This window comes from Jaculus jaculus, chromosome 8 (genome assembly GCF_020740685.1).
Source record: "Jaculus jaculus isolate mJacJac1 chromosome 8, mJacJac1.mat.Y.cur, whole genome shotgun sequence".
Lineage (NCBI taxonomy): Eukaryota > Metazoa > Chordata > Mammalia > Rodentia > Dipodidae > Jaculus > Jaculus jaculus.
The window spans coordinates 41,900,800-41,923,866 of NC_059109.1; the positions used below are offsets into that span (position 1 = coordinate 41,900,800).

At 51.3% G+C, this 23,067-nt stretch overlaps 1 protein-coding gene across 1 annotated transcript; it reads left to right on the forward strand.

The window, feature by feature from the left end:
• The first annotated feature begins 429 nt into the window (after positions 1–429).
• On the forward strand, positions 430–10,061 carry Vps18 (VPS18 core subunit of CORVET and HOPS complexes). Its single transcript, XM_004660797.2, has 5 exons — positions 430–804; positions 2,426–2,567; positions 3,933–4,024; positions 4,153–6,026; positions 7,961–10,061. Exons 1-5 carry the CDS (start codon positions 714–716, stop codon positions 8,684–8,686), a joined length of 2,925 nt encoding a protein of 974 aa, XP_004660854.2. The 5' UTR covers positions 430–713; the 3' UTR covers positions 8,687–10,061.
• Positions 10,062–23,067: the final 13,006 nt, after the last annotated feature.

A 23,067-nucleotide genomic window follows, 5' to 3' on the forward strand; every position in this document is an offset into this window, starting at 1 on the left:
AGCCTGAGACTACAGAGTAAATTCTAGGTCAACCTGGGCTAGGGCGAGACTGTAACTGGAAAAAAACAAAAGAGAGAGAGAGAAAGAGAGAGGGAGAGAGAGAGAGAGAGAGACAGACAATGTGAAGAAAGCAAGGCTGGACTTTAAAGCTGCTGACTCCATCAAGGCCAGGTCTGGACATCAGAAATGGGCCCGGGAAATGTGGCCTGCCCCCTCGTGCCGAGGTGCGGGACTGCATCACATGGGACAGGCGGGTTTGCTTCCATCGACGCCAGCCAGAACATTCACTGACCCGCCCCCGGCCCCGCCCCACTGCGCTTCCTCCTCTCTCGCCGCGCCTCCCACGAGCGCTAGATGGCGCTGTGCCGCAGCTCACGCCGGCCTCTGCGAGACAGGAAGTACGTCACAGGCGCGCGCCGCGGGGCGGGAGTCAGCTGAGCCGCTGGGGCGAGGCTGGCCTCACCTGCTAAGGAAGCGGCTGTGAGCTCCTGAGGGTGGGTGTGGGATGCAGAAGTCGGCCAGATCCTGGTTGGGAAGGCTCCCGGATTTTGCCGTCCTATAAGGAGAGAGCGAGAAGGCCCTCCGAATTTTAAAAAAGCCGGTGGCGGCGGAAGGTTCTCAGTATCTGTCAGTCTGGGAGGTCGGACGACAAGGGAGAACCTTGTTGCGAATCCCCAGCCCCCTCCACACGAGGGGTGCGGAGGCCGGGTACCATGGCGTCCATCCTGGATGAGTATGAGGACTCACTGTCCCGCTCGGCCGTCTTGCAGCCCGGCTGCCCTAGCGTGGGCATCCCCCACTCGGGTAAGGAAGACGGCCCCGCCTCGTCTTTCCACTCCCCTAGAGTCTGCGGAGGAGGGCGGCTTAAGAACTCGGAGCGTGCACTCATGCACTCAGGGTCTAAGTGCCTGAGTTTGCCAGACCTTCTGGGCTCCCAGCTTGTGAATGGATAATCAGAATTGCGAAAAAGCCACCCGAGCAGCCGCGTGATCTAGGCCTGCCACTAAAGCGTCCCCCTAAAGAAGGAAGTAGGGCTCGGATAAGGGAGTTATGTGCCTAAAGGTCTGCAGTTAGGATCTTGGGAAGACTGAAAATACGCTCCAGGCTTCCCCTGATGCCTGGTTCTTTGGGTTTTCTCCTCCCAAGCCTTTTCTCCGGGTGTCAGGGAGGGAGAGAATAGATAAAGAAACTGGTGAATCTGGCTGGGCGTGGTGGCGCACGCCTTAATCCCAGCACTCGGGAGGCAGGAGAATCGCCGTGAGTTCGAGGCCACCCTGCGACTACATAGTGAATTCCAGGTCAGCCCGAGCCAGAGTGAAACTCTACCTCGAAAAATTAAAATAAATAAATAAAATAAATTGGTGAAACTTAAATGTTATAGAGCAAAGAGGGATGGTTCTAAAGGGATTTTATTTGTTTGTTTGTTTTCCGAGGTTTCACTCTAGCCCAGGTTGACCTGGAATTCACTATGTAGTCTCTAGGCTGTCCTCGAACTCACAGTGATCTTCCTACATCTGTCTCCTGAGTGCTGGGATTAAAGGCGTGTGCCACTACGACCGGTTTAAAGGGAATTTTTTTTGAGGTATATATAGGGTCGTCACACTCTAGCTCTGGCTGACCTGGAACTCAGTGACCCTTCTACCTCTGCGTCCTGAGTGCTGGGATTAAAGCCCAGGCTGACCTGGAAGTTCACCATGTAGTCCCAGGCTAGCCTGGAACTCACAGCAATCCTATCTCTGTCTCTCAAGTGCTGGAATTTAAGGCATGGGCCGCCATGCCTGGCCTAGGGGAGTGGTTTTTAGAAAAGAGTTCAGAGTTGTCAGAGTGCGCTGAAGCATTTTGAGTAACTGACTAGAGAGGAAGCAGCTGTAGTTTGTTGACTTCCTGAGTAGTGTATGGACAGGGAGGAAGGGATAACTTTAGTTTAACCCAGCCGGCCGTGGTGCACACGCCTTTAATCCCAGCACCCTGGAGGCAGAGGTAGGAGGATCTCTGTGAGTTCAAGGCCATCGCAGCAAGTTCCAGGTCAGCCTGGGCTAGAGTGAGACCCTACCTCGAAAAACCAAAACAAACGAACTTTAAGTGGCATTGGTGGGCAAAAGATTAATAAGGGAGAATGCAGAATGCCCAGACTACCAGCCTAATTCCCCCTACCATCGCTGAGAGCATGCACATCATTACATCCACTGAGAGGCTTAGAAACCACCCACATTACCCTTAAAGTGGGAAGAGCTCAGGACCTTTACTATAAAGGAGCAACTTGCTACTGAACTATTTGTTACCCAAGATCGTGTGGGTAGGAACATATGTGGAAAGTGGGAGACTGTCAAATAGTTCTGCTGTTCCTTGGGGGTTTCCTTTTTTGTTTTTCCTCTCTGCTCCTCTATCTTTCACTGTTAATCTTCTCTTCATTCCTCTCCCATAGGATATGTAAACGCCCAGCTGGAGAAGGAAGTACCCATCTTCACGAAGCAGCGCATTGATTTTACTCCTTCAGAGCGCATCACCAGCCTTGTTGTCTCCTGTAATCAGCTCTGTATGAGCCTGGGCAAGGACACACTGCTCCGGTAGTGTATCTGAGGACTGTTAACTGACAGGTCTTTCTACCACACTTGCAAAGTGAAGCAGTGGATTTGGGATCTTCAGGAAGTACCCTCTCCCTTCCCAAAGGGAAGCAGTATACTGTAGGAATTCAGACAGACCTGGCTTCAGCCTCCAGCTGTGCTTCTTACCAGCTGCAGGTTCTTGAGCAAGTTGCTCGATCCTTCTAAACATGGTTCTTCATCTCTCTCTCTTTTTTCTCTTTTGGTTCTGCAAGGTAGGGTCTCACTCTTACCCAGACTGACCTGGAATTCACTCTTTAGTCTCAGGGTGGCCTCGAACTCACAGCAGTCCTCCTACCTCTGCCTCCTGAGTGCTGGGATTAAAGGCCACCACACCTAGCTTGGTCCTCCATCTCTTAAAGACACTCTCAGTTACACAAGTAACTGCCTAGAGACCTAAAATGTATCCATTACCAGTGGATATACCGTGTGACAAATGTGGCAGCAAAAACTCACAGTGATCCTCCTATGTCAGCCTCCCACAGTGCTGGGCACCACCACACCCAGCTTAGCTGATGGTTTTTAAATAGGGTTCTGTATGTTTTAGAGTTGTCTTGGGTTTTATATTGAGAATTTTGGGGTCTGGAGAGATCACTTAGTGGTTAAGGAGTTTGCCTGCAAAGCTAAAGGAGAATGGTTCAACTCTCCATGACCCAGATGCACAGGGAGCTCATGCATCTGGAGTTCGTTTGCAGTGGCTGGAGGCCATGGTGTACCCATTCTCTCTCTCACTCTCTCAAATACATAAATTATTTATATATATATATGTATGTATGTATGTATGTATGTATGGTTTTTCAAGGTAGGGTCAAACTCGTCCTGGTCCAGGCTGATCTGGAATTAACTATGTAGTCTCAGGGTGGCCTCGAACTCTCAGTGATTCTCCAGCCTCTGCCTCCTGAGTGCTGGGATTAAAGGCGTGTGCCACCACACCTGGCCTATAAAATGTATTTAAAAAAAAAAAAAGAATTTTGGGGGCTGGGGTGATGGCTCAGTGGTTCAAGGTATTTGATTGCAAAGCTTACTCACCTGGGTTTGATTAGCCAGATGCACAAAATGGTGCATGCATCTGGAGTTTGTCTCCAGCAGTAAGAGGCCCTGGCTAAAAAATTTACACAGTAGGGTCTTGCCTAGGCTGACCTGGAGCTCACTGTGTAGTCTCAGGGTGGCTTGGAACTCATAGCAATCCTCCTACTTCTGCCTTCCAAGTGCTGGGATGAAAGGCGTGTGCCACCATGCTTGGTGACTATAGCTTTTATCATTAGAGTTCTACGATTCAGAAAGCAGTTGCCATTCTCTAAAGTGACACTGTAATTCTTGTCCCCACAGTATTGACCTGGGCAAGGCAAATGAACCCAATCATGTGGAGCTGGGGCGCAAGGATGACACCAAAGTTCACAAGATGTTCCTGGACCACACTGGTGAGTGGTGGTGGAGGTCTGAGGAGGGTGCCCGTAGGGTTATGCTGACTGAGGGGTGGGTGGGAACGGAGTGGGGAGGGAGTGGGAGAAGCGTCATTCACTAGGATGCTGTGTTCTGCCCACTCCAGGTTCTCACCTGCTAGTTGCTCTGAGCAACACTGAGGTCCTCTACATGAACCGTAATGGACAGAAGGTACGTCCACTAGCACGCTGGAAAGGGCAGCTGGTGGAGAGTGTAGGTTGGAACAAGGCACTGGGCACGGAGAGCAGCACTGGCCCCATCCTGGTGGGCACAGCGCAAGGACAGATCTTTGAAGCAGAGCTCTCGGCCAGTGAGGGTGGGCTTTTTGGCCCTGCCCCAGATCTCTACTTCCGTCCACTGTACACGTTAAATGAAGAAGGAGGGCCAGCCCCTGTGTGCTCTCTGGAGGCTGAGAGAGGCCCAGATGGACGTGGCTTTGTCATTGCCACCACCCGGCAGCGCCTCTTTCAGTTCATAGGCCGAGCAGCAGAAGGAGGGGTCGAGGCCCAGGGCTTCTCAGGGCTCTTTGCTGCCTACACAGACCACCCACCCCCATTCCGTGAGTTTCCTAGCAATTTGGGGTATAGCGAGTTGGCTTTCTATACTCCCAAGTTGCGCTCTGCACCCCGTGCCTTTGCCTGGATGATGGGGGATGGTGTGTTGTATGGCTCGCTGGACTGTGGGCGTCCTGACTCCCTGCTCGGTGAGGAGCGAGTCTGGGAGTACCCAGAGGGGGTAGGTCCTGGGGCCAGTCCACCCCTCGCCATTGTTTTGACCCAGTTTCACTTCCTGCTGTTGCTGACTGATCGGGTGGAGGCCGTGTGCACACTGACAGGGCAGGTGGTGCTGCGGGATCACTTCCTGGAGAAGTTTGGACCGCTGAGGCACATGGTGAAGGACTCCTCCACGGGCCAGCTGTGGGCCTACACCGAACGAGCCGTCTTCCGCTATCACGTACAGCGTGAGTCTCGGGACGTCTGGCGCACTTATCTTGACATGAATCGCTTTGATTTGGCCAAAGAGTATTGTCGAGAGCGGCCTGACTGCTTGGACACAGTCCTGGCCCGGGAGGCTGATTTCTGCTTTCGCCAGCATCGTTACCTGGAGAGTGCCCGCTGCTATGCCCTGACCCAGAGCTACTTTGAAGAGATTGCCCTCAAATTCTTGGAGGCACGACAGGAGGAGGCTCTGGTCGAGTTTCTGCAGCGAAAACTGGCTGGTTTGAAGCCAGCTGAGCGGACCCAGGCCACACTGCTGACTACCTGGCTGACAGAGCTCTACCTAAGCCGCCTTGGTGCTCTGCAGGGTGACCCAGAGGCCCTGAACCTCTACCGCGAGACACGCGAGTGCTTCCGTGCCTTCCTGAGCAACCCTCGCCACAAGGAATGGCTCTTTGCCAGCCGGGCTTCTATCCATGAGCTGCTTGCCAGTCATGGAGACACAGAGCACATGGTGTACTTCGCTGTGATCATGCAGGACTACGAGCAGGTGGTAGCGTACCACTGCCAGCACGAGGCCTATGAGGAGGCCCTGGCCGTGCTTGCCCGCCACCGTGACCCTCAGCTCTTCTACAAGTTCTCACCCATCCTCATCCGGCACATCCCCTGCCAGCTGGTAGATGCCTGGATGGAGATGGGCAGCCGACTGGATGCCCGGCAGCTCATCCCTGCCCTGGTGAACTACAGCCAGGGTGGCGAGGCCCAGCAGGTGAGCCAGGCCATCCGCTACATGGAATTCTGCGTGAATGTGCTCGGAGAGACTGAGCAGGCCATTCACAACTACCTGCTGTCGCTGTATGCCCGTGGCCAGCCCGCCTCGCTGCTGGCCTACCTGGAACAAGCTGGGGCCAGCCCACACCGTGTGCATTATGACCTCAAGTATGCGCTGCGACTTTGCGCTGAGCATGGACATCACCGTGCTTGTGTCCATGTCTACAAGGTGCTGGAGCTGTACGAGGAGGCTGTTGACCTGGCTCTGCAGGTAAATCTTGACCCTGCACAGGATAGGCACTTGGAAAGCAGAGAGAGAGAGAGAATATGCATGGGACAGCAGGACCTCTAGCCACTGCAAATGTACTCCAGATGCATGTGCCACTTTGTGCATCTGGCTTATGTGGGTACTGGGGAATTGAACCTGGGTCCTTAGGCTTTGCAGGCAAGTGCCTTAACTGCTAAGTCATCTCTCCAGTCCTTTTTTTTTTTGAAGCAGGGTCTCATTCTAGCCCAGGCTGACCTGGAACTTGCCCTGTAGTTCCAGGCTGGCCTTTGAACACACAGCAATCCTACTTCTGCTTCCTGAGTGCTGGAATTTAAGGCGTGTGCCACCATACCCAGCTTTTTTTTTTTTTTTTCTCAAGGTAGGGTCTCACTCTGGCCTAGGCTGACCTGGAATTCACTATGTAGTCTCAGGGTGGCCTTGAACTCATGGCGATCCACCTACCTCTGCCTACCGTGTACTGGGATTAAAGGCATGCGCCACCATGCCCGGTTTCTTAAAAGTTCTTACATAGCCCAGGCTTATTTCAAATTTGAGGGCATATTTCTCCCTCAACCTCTCAAGTGCTGGGTTACAAGAATGTGCCACCATGCTTGCGGGGGGGGGGGGGGTCCTTGGGTAATTTTTTGTTGTTGTTACTTTCATGTATTTATTTGCACATAACCATGTGTGTGTATGGGCATATATTGCAAACACCAGATGCTTGTGCCACTTTCTGCATCTGACTTTAAGCGATGCTAGGGAGTTGAACCTGGATTGTCAGGCTTTGCAAGCAAGCACTTTAACCACTGAGCCATCTCCCCAGCTCTTGTAACTTTTTTTTTTCCCCCGGATTTTCAAGGTAGGGTTTCACTCTAGCTCCAGCTGACCTGGAATTCACTCTGTATTCTCAGGGTGGCCTCAAACTCTCAACAGTACTCCTACCTCTGCCTCCTGAGTGCTGGGATTAAAGGCGTGCGCCATCATGCCGGCCTTGTAACATTTTTTTTTTTTTGAACCCCAGGGGATCCTTGGGCCACAGTTTGTTTTTTTTTTTTAATTTTTTATTTACTTATTTGAGAGCGGCAGACACAGAGAGAAAGACAGATAGAGGGAGAGAGAGAGAATGGGCGTGCCAGGGCTTCCAGCCTCTGCAAACGAACTCCAGACGCGTGCGCCCCCTTGTGTATCTGGCTAACATGGGACCTGGGGAACTGAGCCTCGAACCGGGTCCTTAGGCTTCACAGGCAAGCGCTTAACCGCTAAGCCATCTCACCAGCCCCGTAACATTTTTTTTGTTGCATGTGTATTGTGTGCATGTGTGCATGTTCATGTACATGCATATTAATATCTTTTGGGTGGGTACATGTTTGTGTTTGCATGTGGAGGCCAGAAGCCAATGTCTTTTTTGCTCTTCACATTATTCTTTGAGAAAATGTCTCACTGAACCTAGAGCTCATTGATTTGGCTAGGTAAGCTAGCCAATGGACCCCAGGGATTCCCTGTCTGTGCCTACCCAGTACTGAGATTAGAGGCATGCACCACCATGCCTGGCAGTGTATGTACGTGCTGGAGATCCAAACTCATATTTGTGCAGCAAATACTTTATGCACTGGCTTTATGTGGGTGCTGGGGAATCGAACCCAGGGTGGCAGGCTTTGCAGTCAAGCACCTTTTAACTCCTGAGTCACCTCCCCGGCCCGAGTGATCTTTGTAGTCACTAACGTTGAAGCCTGCCACCATAGTTTGTCCATAGCTGTGAAAGAGAAGACTCCCTTACTGATGCCAGGTCCCTGTCCTGGTCCCCTTTCTGCCTCAAGTGTTAGGAATCCTGCCTGTGTTCCTCCTCAGGTCCAGTTCTCCCTGGACACCATCTCTCCAGTAGTCTATATCCCACGTGGAGATGGGACTTAACACTGATACCAGTGGTTTCTTCCCAGGTGGATGTAGACCTGGCCAAGCAGTGTGCAGACTTGCCCGAGGAGGATGAGGAACTGCGCAAGAAACTGTGGCTGAAGATCGCGCGCCATGTTGTGCAGGAGGAGGAAGATGTGCAGACAGCCATGGCCTGCCTGGCCAGCTGCCCCCTGCTCAAGATTGAGGATGTACTGCCCTTCTTTCCTGATTTCGTCACCATTGACCACTTCAAGGAGGCGATCTGCAGTTCACTGAAAGCCTACAACCACCACATCCAAGAACTGCAGCGGGAGATGGAAGAGGCCACAGCCAGTGCCCAGCGCATCCGGCGAGATCTACAGGAGCTCCGGGGTCGCTATGGCACTGTGGAGCCCCAGGACAAATGTGCTACCTGTGAATTCCCCCTGCTTAACCGTCCTTTTTACCTCTTCCTCTGTGGCCACATGTTCCATGCTGACTGCCTGCTGCAGGCTGTGCGGCCTAGCCTGCCTGCCTATAAGCAGGCCCGGCTCGAGGAGCTGCAGCGGAAGCTTGGGGCGGCACCACCCCCAGCCAAGGGCTCTGCCAGAGCCAAAGAGGCTGAAGGTGGAGCTGCAGCTGGGGGACCCAGCCGGGAACAGCTCAAGGCTGACCTCGATGAGCTGGTGGCGGCTGAGTGCATGTACTGTGGGGAGCTGATGATCCGCTCCATTGACCGGCCCTTCATCGACCCCCAGCGCTATGAGGAGGAGCACCTCAGCTGGCTGTAGGATGCTGTCCCTTGATGGGTGGACAGATGGGTTCAGCTACCTCAACTGTCTTGCAAAGGCCATACCTTGGTCTTGGCTCAGTCCTCTTGGACCATTCCTCTTGCTGGGCCTGTGACTGTGTGGAAGGGGTAGAATCTGAGCTACCACCTTGAGGTGTCGGGGGTGAGCATATTCTGCCAGCTTCCTGCTGTACTTAGACCTGCCTTAGAGTTGCTTCTGTCCCAGGTCATGCACCTGGAGAAGTCAGAAACCTGACCCATTCTGACCGCTGCATCTAACAGCACTCTCACTTTCTCACCCCAAACGTGTTAGCCCGCAGTGAGCGTACCCTTCTTTCTGTGCTCCAGCCTCGCAGCCTCCAGCTCTGTAGAGGAGCGCTCTCTTCTGTCCCATCCACGCACCCGTAAGTGGATGGCAGCCTTCCAAGACCTGGCCGCTGGTGAGGAGAGTGGTGCTAACGGTTGGTGTGCTCTTGGGCCCACTCTGGGACTCCAGTGTCAGGTACCTTGAGACAGATGGAAGAAAGAGGCAGGTGGTGACAAGTGGAGAGCATTAAACTGCTTGCACAACACTCGTGGCTCTGGACGTGGTGGCTTTGTGTTGATGCTGGGCTGAACAGAGTATAAGCGATTTTCAAGAGGGATTGAAGTGCCATAAGACTTACAGACCCCTGCAGACCTTCACGTCTTGACACACAGGTTTCCCCTGGAATGAGACAGGACAATCTTGCCAGATTCTTCTTGCTTCTCTGTGTTCCCTCCTCTGCCCTCTGATTCCAGGGCGCCGGTGGGAATTATAGCCCAATCCTCTCATAGAGCAGGGACGTTCTCTGTAGTCAGCAGGTGGCGCTGCTGCTCTCTGAATCCATCTAACAGGCACGTTAGGACACTGATCTATTTCGCAGGTTTGTTTTACTAGTGTTTCCGCAGCTACTTCCTCCCTGTTTGTCCCAAAGATTTTCTAGAAGTGTCCTGATCATGATTCTAAGCACTTTCTTGCACTGTCCTTGTGCATGCCATCTTTTGCTTGCTTCTCTGTCAGATTGAATCTGTACCAACTTATGCCCAGCTTTGCCACCAACACTATTCATGACATCTCAGATGTATTTTCTCCTCACCTTGCTCCTGTGGACATGCCCACATACAAAATTACGCTTGTTAGCTTGGGCTTGATGTTAGATCTTAGAACATCTTGGAATCACACCTTCCTGTGACAGAGCAGCCTTTGCCCCTGTGGACAGATGTTCAGTTTACTCCCTGCCTTGGTGCTGTGATCTGTCTGCTAGCCCAGATTGGAACAAAATAATGGTGAGCATTCCTGTCATCAGACTGGGTCCCAGCTCATCTGACTAGTAAATATTCCTTCTTATTCCACACTAACCGTTTCCCAGGAATTTAATATGCTGTAGTACTCCTTGCCTGGCCACTAGAACAATAAGATTTCTTATGGTCCCTGCCAACTCAAAGAGGGCTGGAGCTACTCATACAATGACTTATAGGGTCCCAATCTTCCCCCAGAAGTTTGCAAATTTGTAGGACCAAATGGGAGAGGGGTATCTTATCTGGGTGAAGGGCATGCTAATCTTTCTGCTGCTCCAGGAAGATTGTGGGGATCCCACTCCTCATGTGGCCTAAGGCTTTCTCACACCTAGAATAACAGGAGGACTCAGAAGTTCTCTGTTCCCTTCTGTTAGTATTGTGTATTAAACCTTGGTTAGCCACTGGAGTGTAACTTAGATAAAACAGCTTGGGGCTTCTGTCTTTGCACATAATGGGTGCCCAATACATGTTAGTTAAACAAACACTGCCCTAATGCTCCCTTCTCCCAGAGGATTTGGAGAAAGCAGCCTGGGACGCCCCTGCCCCTTCTGTCCTCTCCTATTCTGGCCCATCTGGTCCTAAGCTGCTGCTGCTTCCTGGGGAAAGGGCCTAGTCTTCCCGGCACTGACCGAACAGCGTTCCGGTGAGTCAGGGAAACTGGAAGCCAAGACTCAGCTCCCTGGAAACCCAGCGAGCCTTGGAATGGAGAGCAGAGAGAAGGCCCTCAGGGCTTTGGCCCTAGGCCTGTGGGGAGGAGCAGAGAGGGGAGCAGCTGTGTGGGCAGGGGCCAAGATGAATGAGCTGCTCCTGGAGCGGGCCCTGGAAATAGGGGGAGTGGCCAACAGGCAGTGACGCTGGGACCAGGGCAGGAGGCCTGTAAACAAGGAAGCCACCTGGGGGAGATGCAGGGCGGCCACTGTCCTGGGGAGCAGGTGCTTCCTGAGACCCGCCCTTGACTGGGCCTTGGGGGCTGCCCTGCCCAGTCGGCCTCAGGCAGTAGGGGGCGCTGTCGACCAACTCACAGCTAGCTGCCATAGCTCCCAGGGGAGTGGTCACTAGAGGGTGTGCCCACACAGTCCTAGGCTCTGCCGACCACCACCTTCACTTCTTCCCCCAAGGCTGACTGGCCAAGGGCACTAGCCTGGACACTGAGGGTGAGAGCCAGAGCTTAGCCTGGGTGTGAGCTCATTCTCCACAGGACTACCTTCCCCACCCCCCAAAGTTGTGGTCTCAGGCCAGGGCCTGGCACCAACCCCATTATTGGGAGTGGGTTCCTAGGCCACCAGGCTCCAGGCTGCCCTTGGCGCTGCTTGTCCCCCCTCTCCCCTGGCGCCAGGGAAACAAAAGGTTAGGGGCCCAGAGGGACTTATCTGGCCCCACCACCACTGGCTGGGGGAGGGGTAAGAGGGGGCACACCTCCTTTCTACTCCACCAGCTCTACTGATTCTTCGAGACACTTTCACAGGCGGAAATTCCCAGAGGTCAGAGGAGGGAAACAGTTAATTCCTTTTATTCAATGGACCCCCCTCACTCCTCCCCCAACTTCCTCCCTCCACTTCCCGTCTCCCCCCCTGTGTGAACAGGAAGTGGAAAGGAAAAGGCTCTGAGCAGAGCAGCTGGGAGCAGGAGGCAGGGAGTGGGCGGCAGGCTTGGTGCCAGCCCTGCCCCTCAAGCTTGCTTGCTGGAGGGACACACCAACTGTGGCCTAGGAGAGAACCTGCAGCCCTGGTGGCTAGTGGCAGCTAAACCGGGGAAGAGCCCAGCATCCAAGTCCCCTTTTCCCAACCTGCTGCCGGGCCAGAGGCTGCTGTCCCGGGGGTGCAAGAGATCCTCTGCCCAAACCGCAGCTGTCTTGGCCATCCTAGCCCTGCCCCCACTGCCAGGCTGGGCATCCCAAGGCTGGCAGGCGGTATATTCAGGCAGCTCGGTCCCATGGCCCTGCCAGTCCTTTGAAGTTCATGCAGCACTTCCTGTTTGGGCTGGGTGATGCCAAGGCCCTTCCCCCACCATTGTTCTGTAGAGACCATAGGTCCATCTGTTGCCCCCATGGTGGGGCCCCTAGGCAGTGCCACACAAGATCAACACCACAAAGGGCCCTGCTGGCAGCTTTGCTTATGGGGGACGGGGCTGGGCCCTGCAGCAGGTTGAAGGTGAACGCTCGTCGGAGGCAGGACTGGAGGGGCTATGGGTAGGAGCTCTGTTGGTGGTTCTTGGGCAGCTGGAGCCCTCAGCTTTCTCCACCTGGAGCAAGACACCATTCTCATGCCCAGATTCCAAAAGGAAAAACTGGCAGAAGGGTAACCTTTGATGTACATGGCTCCACTCTGTAAATTCCCCATGGTTGGGTGCCTTCCTCGTCCTGAGAAGCTGCGCCTCTGCTCAGCTTCTGCCTGGAAGAAATGGTTGAGCTGAGCAGCCCGGAGTTGTACTGGGCTGCTTTGGGAGGTGTAGTGGTCCAGCAGCTATTCAGAGAGAAAACCAGGGAAGAGAAAGGGAAAGGGTAGGCTAGGCGTGGTGGCGCATGCCTTTAATCTGGCACTCGGGGGGCAGAGGTAGGAGGATCACCACTAGTTCGAGGCCACCCTGAGACTATATAGTGAATTCCAGGTCAGCCTGAGCTAGAGTGAAACCCTACTTCAACCCCCCCCCAAAAAAAAGTGCTAGTGTGACCCCTGACAAAGGTGGGTGCTGCACCTGGTTCCCAGGCTGCTTTGGCCAAAGGTCTGTTTGTGTTTCCCAGGTGTGGAAGCAGGTGCTGTATTATCTCTGGAGGTAGCGCACCCCCCCCCCAATGATGGGCCAATCTCACAACTCTAGTCTGTTTCTTCACCTTTTCACAGGGCTAGAAGCCCAGACATGGTCTACCAAGTTCTCACTCCATATCCTCTGGCTCTCTCCAGCCTGGAACTTGTTTTCCCCCTGGCTCCCACAGGACCCAAGATCTGAGACCTCATATGGAGACCGTGGAGTGTTGTGGACCCTTTCTTCAAATAAAAACTTACATGAGGGCTGGAGAGATGGCCTAGCGCTTAAGGCACTTGCCTGCAAAGCCAAAGGACCCAGGTTTGATTCCCCAGTACCCATGTAAGCTGCACAGGTGGCACATGCATCTGGAGTTCATTTGCAGTGGCTGGAGGCCCTGCTGCACCCATTTCTCTCTCCATCTTTCTCAATAAATAAATAAGAATTTAAAAATTAAAACAAACATATGAATGTTCAACACCTGAAACTGATACACCAAGTTCTCTGGTGGAAGCCAGGCTGGGGAACCCACAACCCTATTCATTTAGTTGGTGGTGTCCTCCCCAACTTCAATCTGTATGGAATGTCGGGGTGCCCAAAAGCCCATGTTTGGAGACCAGTGAGCTACCATTTCTCCCCTCTGATCTGACAGAATGCTGAATCTATAGGTGTGGATGGATTCTGTCCTCTCCATGAGATTCAGAACCAGTGGGCAGTGCTCCCATGCCTTTTATGGACAAGGCATTGTCCTAGGCCCTTCATGACGCTGCTTTTCCCTCTGCCAAAATGGCTTGAGCTAAGGGAGAAGAGGAAGTGCGATTCTCTGGCCTGCCTGCACTTGCCAGCCATCAGGCTCACTTCTTCCCCAAACCTCAGTTTCTCCACATGTGAAATGAGAAGACATGAAAGACCTTGAGAGCTGCTTTGAAGCCTCACGAAGCACAGTGCAGTCCATCTGGAAAGACCCCAGAGCCTGGCATCACAGCTGCCCCTGTGCCTCTTGCAAGAGTCCCAGAGCTCCACCCACCCACCTATTCCTTTCTCTGCCCCTCTCCCACCTGGCTGTGGTGTAACTTCTGGAGCCACTTCCTCTTTGGGAACTGAGGATACAGGGAATGCCACCCTCCACCTCAGCCACTATTTCAGCACATCACCCAGGGCCCCTCCCTTGCAGGGCAATTTCCCACCTTCCTCCATAAAACTCTGAGGCCAGGCATGGTGGTGCATGCCTTTAGTCCTCGCACCAAGCTGAGGTAGGAGGATGGTTATGAGTTCAGGGCTAGCCTGGGGATACAGAGTAAGTTCCAGGTCAGCCTGGGCTAGAATGAAACCCTGCATTGAAAAACAGCCAACTCTGTTTGACCTCCTTCTCCAACTCCCTCTCCCTCCCTCTCTTGACCACTCTTCCTCTCTCCTTTGTGTGTGCACTTCTCTCTCCTCTCTTTTCCTCTGTTTCCCTCTTTCTTTCTGTTCTTCCGCCCCTTCAATCTCCCATTATAATAATGTCTGAAACTCAAGAAAACAGTTGTTTTGGTGCCTCTGTCCCAACTCCCAAAATCTAACCTTTCTGTCCTTTCCCGTCTTATCTCTTCAGGAATCAGTGGAATTGGAAGAAAGAGGCTTACTTAGGAAGGTTTTTCTGTTCTTGCAAAACAGTGACTCTAGAAAAGAGAGGTCAGGATGAGAATGAGGAACCTTTCAGGCAAGCAGAATGTGGCCACTGAGGTAGGGTAAGAATGCTCCCCTGGAGAACTGGGGGGTCTTGGTTTCCTGGAGGAACCATAGGGCACGCTCAGTGGGGCTGGGCAGACATCACTCTGGCCACTGACCAGGCCCAGACCCTCTGCCAGCCTGCCTTTATGATCCAGTCCAGCGCTTGCACAACAGCCTGGCTGGCTGGTAGGCACTCCCCTGAGAACTTTAGGAAGTCCCCTTGTCCCCCCATTGATCTTTGACCTCTTGAGCTCACTGTATGCAGAATTCCAGGCAGATGTCCTCTTTTTCACTTTCTTTTCTTTTTTTTTTTTGAGGTAGGGTCTCGCTCTAGCCCAGGCTGTCCTGGAATTCACTATGGAGTCTTAGGCCAGCCTCGAACTCACGGCGACCCTCCTACATCTGCCTCTGAAGTGCTGGGATTAAAGGCGAGCGCCACCACGCCCGGCTTCTTCTTCTTCTCCTTCTCCCCCCACCCCCCAAGGTAGGGTTTCACTCTTTCACTCTAGCCCAGGCTGACCTGGAATTCACTATGTAGTCTCAGGGTGTTCTCAAACTCACGTTTATCCTCCTACCTCTGCCTCCCGAGTGCTGGGATTAAAGGTATGTGCCACCATGCCTGCCTTTTTTTTTTTTTTTTTTTTTTTTTTTACTGTCTTTTCTTGGCCATTTCCCTGAAGGCTCAGAAGCACCCAAACCCCCACCTTACCACTTATCCTTTCTCATGCTCTGCTATACAGCGCATCTAGAATGATTAGTAGGGTAGCTCCCCTACCCAAGCCAGCGAGGACCCTTGACTTTATACCAGCAGGATGCCTGGCATGTGGCTGAAGGACCCGAGCCTCACACTCTTCCAACAAGGGTTCCTGACCCCAGACATCCTCTCAGGTGTTCTGCCCAAACCGCAGCAGGCAGGAGCCTCCTTTACTTGCTCCCTGTATCCTCTACACAGTCAAGGCCCCTTGATACCGTTCCACATTAAACCATGCAGTGCCTCACAGCACTCAGTTTCACAATCAAATAATTCCCTTCGGTTTTTGAGTGGAATTTTTGCTTTTATTTTTTAGGGTTTCTTGGCTTTTTAAAAAAGCAATCAGTCTAAATTTGTCATAGCACATCCCCCATTTCCGCGCCTCAGGGCCTCTTTTTCATCCCCTGGAATCTGGAAACCATATGTGTGGGCAGAAACCCCCCAGCATCCCCCAGCACCCAGGCCCAGCATAGCCTCACAGGGCCAGCAGAGTTAGCTGGGGAAGAGCCTATACTTCAGACTGGGGCTGGAAAGGGAGTTTCTCTTTGGACCTTCCCAGTTTAAGCTGTGGATAAGCAGTGTGGTCTAGTGGTCAGGGCTAGAACTCATAGGTTCTGTCCCCAGTGAAGGCTAGAAAGTCCCCTTGACACCTAAAGGACTCAGTTTCCCTCCTCATCCAGGGGCTCAGGGCTTCCCTAGCTAGATCATCCATCCCTTCCTGTTTGGGGAGAGTTTTCCTTCAGAATCTTTTTAAAATTTTTTTTTTATTTTTATTTTTTATTTGAGAGCGACAGACACAGAGAGAAAGAAAGAGGGAGAGAGAGAGAATGGGGGCGCCAGGGCTTCCAGCCACTGCAAACGAACTCCAGACGCGTGCGCCCCCTTGTGCATCTGGCTAACGTGGGACCTGGGGAACCAAGCCTTGAACCGGGGTCATTAGGCTTCACAGGCAAGAGCTTAACCGCTAAGCCATCTCTCCAGCCCCAGAATCTTTTTTTTTCAAAGTAGTGTCTCACTTTAGCCCAGGCTGACCTGGAATTCACTATGTAGTCTCAGGGTGGTCTCGAACTCACAGTAATCCTCCTACCTCTGCCTCCCAAGTGCTGGGATTAAAGGCGTGGCCACCACACCCAGCCTTGTCCAGAATTTCTGCTCTTTGCGTCTGGTATATCCCAGCTACTTGGAAGCTGGGGTAGAAAGATTGTAATTTCAAACCCTGCCTGGGCTACAAAGTGAATTCAGTCAGTCTGGGCACTTTAGTGAAAGCTTGTCTCAGACTTTTTTTTTTTTTTTTTTAAGTAGGGGTACTGGAGAGATGGTTTAGCCCTTAAGGTGCTTGCCTGAAAAACCAAAGGACTCAGGTTCAGATTCCTCAGGACCCATGTAAAGCCAGAAGCACAAGGTGGTGCATCTGTCTGGAGTTCATTTGCAGTGGCTGGAAGCTTTGGTGTGCTTTCTCTCCCCCCACCCTCACCCAAATAAATAAAAAAATATATTTTTAAAGCAGGGGGTGAAGCTGGGCATGGTGGCACACGCCCTTAATCCCAGCACTCGGGAGGCAGAGGTGGGAGGATTGCTGTGAGTTCAAGGCCAAGGCCACCTGAGACTACATAGTGAATTCCAGGTCAGCCTGGACCAGAGTGAGAACCTACCTTGAAAAAAAAAAAAAATGTAGGGGGTGGCTGGGCATAGTGAGTTCAAGGCCACCCTGAGACTACATTGTGAATTCCAGGTCAGCCTGGGCTACAGCGAGACCCTACCTCAAAAAACCAAATATAAATAAATAAATACACAAAAAGTAGGGGTGGTGCTGGGGATATAGATGCGTGAGGCCCTAGGTTCAATCCCTAGTGCTGCAACTTCTGCTGCAATGCCATACAAATTGTATGACCTGGTACATGACTAAATTGCTTAATCTTTCTTTTCTTTTCTTTTTTTTTTTTGTATTTATTGAGAGAGAAAGAGGTAGAGATAGAATGGGGTGCCAGGGCCTTCAGCCACTGCAAATGAACTCCAGACACATTTGCCTCCTTGTGCATCTGGCTCATGTGGGTACTGGGGAAACAAACCTAGGTCCTTAGGTTTCACAGGCAATCACCTTAACCGCTAAGCCACCTCTCCAGCCCAAATTGCTAATTTTTTTTTTTTTTTTTGACGGGAGTCGACTTATTGGCAGATTAATTTAGTAACTTTTTTTCTTCCCTTTTTTTTTTTGTGTGTGTGTCTGTGTGTGATGCTGTAAGTTGAACACAGCCTTACATACATGAAACAAGTGCTTTACCACTGAGCAACACCCCCCAACCCCACCTAATTTTTCTGAACTTCCATTTCCTCATCTATAAACTAGAGACTGTTATTGTGCCTGCCACCTGGTTAAATAAGAAAATATATTTGCAAGGGCCTAGCACTAAGCATGTTGTAAAAGCTCAATAAACAATCGTTGTTGTTAATAGTGAGTCAAAAGCATCATGAGGTGGGAGAGTTTGCCATGTCACCCTGCCCAGACCTTCCCTGGGCCTCCCCCAGCTCCAGAGGGACAGGGATACAATCCTAGTTCTTTCCATCAGGACTGAGGCCCTGCTGCTCCGTCCCTGTCTCCATGACGACCCCAGCCCCTCCCCTCCTTCCTTCCTCCAGAGCTTTCTGTTTACTATAAACAGCTGCCCCAGCTTGGCCCTGGCTGATCAGCTCAGGGCCAGCCAGACCCTCTCTGAACTGGGGCCTTGAACAGGCCACATTAAATAGGATGGGGAAAGGGACAAAGGAGAGGCCTCTCACCTCAGACCAGGCCCGCCACAAGGACAAGGAACATACGCAATGTAATTGGGGAGCGCCTCACCAATTGAGCCTAGTGGAAAGATCTCTGGCTTGGCCTTAGGTTAACCTGGGTGCAAATCCTGACCTGAGCCTGATCATCACGGGACCTCATCCTGGTCATTTACATTGTCTGAGCCTTACTGTGTTTATTGAATTGTAAAATGCAGGTGATAGAGCCTCCCTTAGGAGGTCTGGCTGGTGCATTGACAGGCTAAGAATAGTGCATGTAAAACCTGTGGCTTGGTCTGGAGGGATGGCTTAGGGGTTAAGGCATTTGCCTACAAAGCCGAAGGACCCAGGTTCGATTCCCCAGGACCCACGTAGCCAGATGCCCAAGCAGGTGCATGCATCTGGAGTTTATTTGCAGTGGCTGGAGGTCCTGGTGTGCCCATTCTCTCTCTCTCTCTCTCCCTCCCTCTTTATCTGTCAAATAAATAAATAATAAAAAAGTTAAAAATACAAACCAAAACCAAAAAAAAAAACAACCTGTGGCTCAGGGCTTGGCAGTGGCTGGATTTAGTATCACTGCTCAGATTCTCTTCAGCTCAGAGCTTTTGCACGAGACCTACTACTCCGTGACCTGGCATGTCCAAGCTTCCGTACACACAAAGCACATCTGCATGCAAACATGCATGCTGGGTCATGCATCTCAGGAGGGCTCAGGCCCAGGAGACTCCATGAGGGAGGAAAGAGAGTCTAAATGCTTTCTCAAGTCATACCTCGGCCTAAGCGGGCTGACATTGGAGTTGGGACATGTGTATGTCATCAGGGCTTCCCTTCGGTGGGGTCATACCACCCACTCTCCCAACCCAGTATGGGAATCCGGGACATACATTGTTAAGGTTTAGCTCCCCTTTCTTGTCCCTAAAGCTTTCAAGGTAAGGTGGTCTACAGTGGGAGACTCCTGACTAACTCCTTTGAGCAGCCTCAGAAGTGCTAGCCAATTAGGGGAGACTCATGGCCCGAGATTCAGATGTGCCATTCCTTTAACCACCAGACCCACCAACAACCTCGGGGCAGAACCCAGGGTTAGGCAGGGGCATTTGCCCATTTGACTCACTCTCCACAGGCGCATGAGTAAGTATGGCTGTGGATTTCCAGGCTCCCATCCCCGCCCCTGGAGTTGCCCGTTGGGGTCTTCCAGAGATGGGTCCCCGTATGGTCGGGTGCAGTTTGGTAAGGAGCAGTGGTTGGAGGCCTGTGGGCGTAGCTGACTCTACCGCCTCTCATACTTCCTTGCCCGCAACCGAGCTCGACTGAAGTTTCTGTCCTCTCCCCAGCCTGGGCTACTTGAGAAAGGAGAGGAGCCCCCAGGACTGAAGTCAGCCCTGCGTGCTGGGCTGGAAATCCCCCACTTCTTACCTTGGCCACTTGAGGAAACAGCCTCCCGGCAGAGGGCTGCCTCCCGCCAGGGACTTTTCTCCTGGGGATGACACACAGAATGCAGGATCGCTACATGGACCCCAGCTTTGCCAAGTCCCCTCAGGGCAAAGGGACCGTGCCAGCCATACAGGACCAAGGACCACTTCTTTCTTTCTTCCTTTTTTTTTTTTTTTTTCGAGGTAAGGTCTCGCTCTAGCCCAGGCTGACCTGGATCTCTTTAGTTGCAGGCTGGCCTCACACTCACGGTGACCCTGGTACCTTTGCCTCCCAGCGTTGGGATTCAAGGCATGTGCCACCACGCCTAGCAGGACCACTCTTTTTTGCAGGAAGCAAGACACTGACTGCTACTTAAACAGCCTAGGGGAGGCATGGTGAAGGAGGCCCAAGGGACCAGTGAGGTTCTGCACCCAGAGTTTCCCAGCCTCACTTCCATCCTAGCACCCCATCTGAAAAGGGGTCTCTGGTAGGATGGAAAGTCTCCCTAACCTCCAGGATGGTGTTCCAAGTTTTCAATCTTATTTTTTTCCTTGCTTTTTTTGTGGGGAGGGGCAGTTGGAGTACTGAGGATTTAATTTAGAGCCTTGAGCATGTTAGGCAAGCACTTTGCCACTGAGCTACATTCCCAGCTCTCCTGTTTATTATTTTTTTATTTATTTATTTTGTTTATTTATTTTCTTTGTTTTGACTTTTTGAGATAGGGTTTCTCTGTAGTCCAGGCTGACCTGGAATTCACTATGTAGTCCCAGGCTGGCCTTAAACTCATGGTGATCCTCCTACCTCCGCCTCCCGAGTGCTGGGATTAAGGGTGTGAGCCACCACGCCCGGCTTACTTATTCCTGTGGTGCTGCATGCTTAGGCAAGCACTCTACCACTTGGCTACATCCTCAGCCTGCATAAATGTAATCACAAAAGTTCATCTGGGGTTGGGGAGACTTCTCAGTGGTTAAAGGTGCTTGTTTGCAAAGCCTGCTGGCTTAGGTTCAATTCCCCAGTATCCACATAAAGGCAGACGCACAAAGTGGTACATGCATCTGGAGTTCCTTTACAGCAGAAAGAGTCTCTGGTGTGCCCATATACACTCTCTCTCTCTAATAGATAATAATAATAATAAAAAATAGGGCTGGAAGCCAGGTGTGGTGGCACATGCCTTTAATCCCAGCACTCAGTAGGCAGAGGTAGGAGGATTGCCAAGAGTTCAAGGCTAACCTGAGACTACATAGTGAATTCCAGGTCAGCCTGGACCAGAGTGAAACCCTACCTTGAAACAAAACAAACAAACAAACAAACAAACAAAAATAGGGCTGAAGAGATTCCCAGAATCTATGTTACCCAGATGCACAAGGTGGTGCATGCATCTGGAGTTCGTATGCAGTGGCTGGAGGCCCTGGCACAGCCATTCTCTCTCTTTCTCTCTCTCTCTCTTTCTTTCTCTCTTTAGCTGATAGTGATGGTCCATACCTTTAATCCCAGCACTGAGGAGGCTGAGGTATGAAGCTCAGCATGTGGGGTACAGAATGAGTTCCAGGTCAGCCTGGACTATGGACTATAGTGATATCCTGCTTCAAAAACAACTCAGGGGCTGGAGGGATGGCTTAGCAATTAAGGCCTTTGCCTGCAAAGCTAAAGGACCCAGGTTTGATTCCCCAGGACCCACATTAGCTAGATGCACAAGGGGGCACACGTGTCTGGAGTTCATTCGCAGTGGCTGGAGGCCCTCCACTGGCGTGCCTGTTTTCTCTCTCTCTCTCTCAACCTCTTTCTCTGTCAAATAAATTAATTAATTAAATTAAAATATTTAAAAAAAAAACTCAGAAGCTGGGCATGGTGGTCCAGGCCTTTGAACCCAGCACTCAGGAGGCAGAGGTAGGAGGATCATTGTGAGTTTGAAGCCACCCTGAGAGACTATATAGTGAATTCCAGGTCAGCCTGGGCTGGAGTGAGACCCTGCCTCAAAAAACCAAAACCAAAACCCAAAACAAAAAAATCTCAGTTGGTAAATGCTTACCTTGCAGGCATGGGCTCCAGAATTCACATTTTAAAAAATACATTAAAATTTTATTAATTTATTTATTTGCAAGCAGAGAGAGATAGAAAGACAGATAGAATGGGTGCTCCAGGACCTGCAATCTGCTGCAAATGAACTCCAGAAGCATGTGTCACTTTGCGCATCTGGCTGTACATGGGTACTGGGGAATTGAACTCAGGTTGTTAGGCTTTGCAGGCAAACACCTTAACCGCTAAGCCATCTCTCCAGCCTCCAGAATTCACATTTTTATTTTTTAAGTTTTATTTTTTGGTTTTTAAAGGTAGGGACTCACTCTGACCCAGGCTGACCTAGAATTCACTATGTAGTGTCAGGGTAGCCTAGAACTCATAGCAATACTCCTACCTTTGCCTCCTGAGTGCTGGGATTAAAGCTGTGTGCCACCACGCCTGGCTCAGAATTCACATTTTTAAAGATGTTTTGATGGTGTTGCATTAAAAAAACAAAAACTAGTTTTTAAAAAAATATGTTACTTATTTATTTTACTTAAAAATTTTTTTTTGTTCATTTTTATTTATTTATTTGAGAGTGACAGAGACAGAAAGAGGCAGATAGAGAGAGAGAGAGAGAGAATGGGTGCGCCAGGGCTTCCAGCCACTGCAAACGAACTCCAGATGCGTGCGCCCCCTTGTGCATCTGGCTAACGTGGGTCCTGGAGAATCGAGCCTCGAACCTGGGTCCTTAGGCTTCATAGGCAAGCGCTTAACCGCTAAGCCATCTCTCCAGCCCTTATTTTACTTTTTGATGACCTGCAGTTCACTATGTATTCTCAGGGTGGCTTTGAATTTACCGTGACCCTCCTACCTCTGCCTCCAGAGTGCAGAGATTAAAGGCATGCAGCACCACTCCCAGGTATTTATTTATTTGAGAGAGAGAGAGGGAGATAGGAGAGGGGGCCAGGGACCTCTAGCCACTGCAAACAAACTCCAGATGCATGTGTCACCTTGTGCAGCTGGCATATGTGGATATTGGGGGATGGAACCTAGCTCCTTAGACTTCATAGGCAAGTGCCTTGACTGCCAAGCCATCTCCCCAGCCTGGTGTTGCTTTTTTTTTTGTTTTTGTTTTTTATTTTAATGTGTGTGTGTGTGTGTGTGTGTGTGTGTGTATGTGTTTCAAGGTAAGGTTTTACTCTAACCCAGGCTGTACTGGAATTCACTATGTATTCTCAGGGTGGCCTTGAACTCATAGTGATACTCCTACCTCTGCCTCCGGAGTGCTGGGATTAAAGGCATGTGCCACCACACCCGGCTTTATAAGCACTTTTCTTAACATTTTTTTAAAGTATTTTTATTTATTTATTTATTTGAGAGCGACAGACACAGAGAGAAAGACAGATAGAGGGAGAGAGAGAGAATGGGCGCGCCAGGGCTTCCATCCTCTGCAAACGAACTCCAGATGCGTGCGCCCCCTTGTGCATCTGGCTAACGTGGGACCTGGGGAACTGAGCCTCGAACCGGGGTCCTTAGGCTTCACAGGCAAGCGCTTAACCACTAAGCCATCTCTCCAGCCCTTTCTTAACATTTTTATCCATATATTAATGCTACTCTCATTGTTGGTTAGAAATGCTTCTGTTTTCAGATGGCAGTAACCCGTGGGATGACTCAAAAGG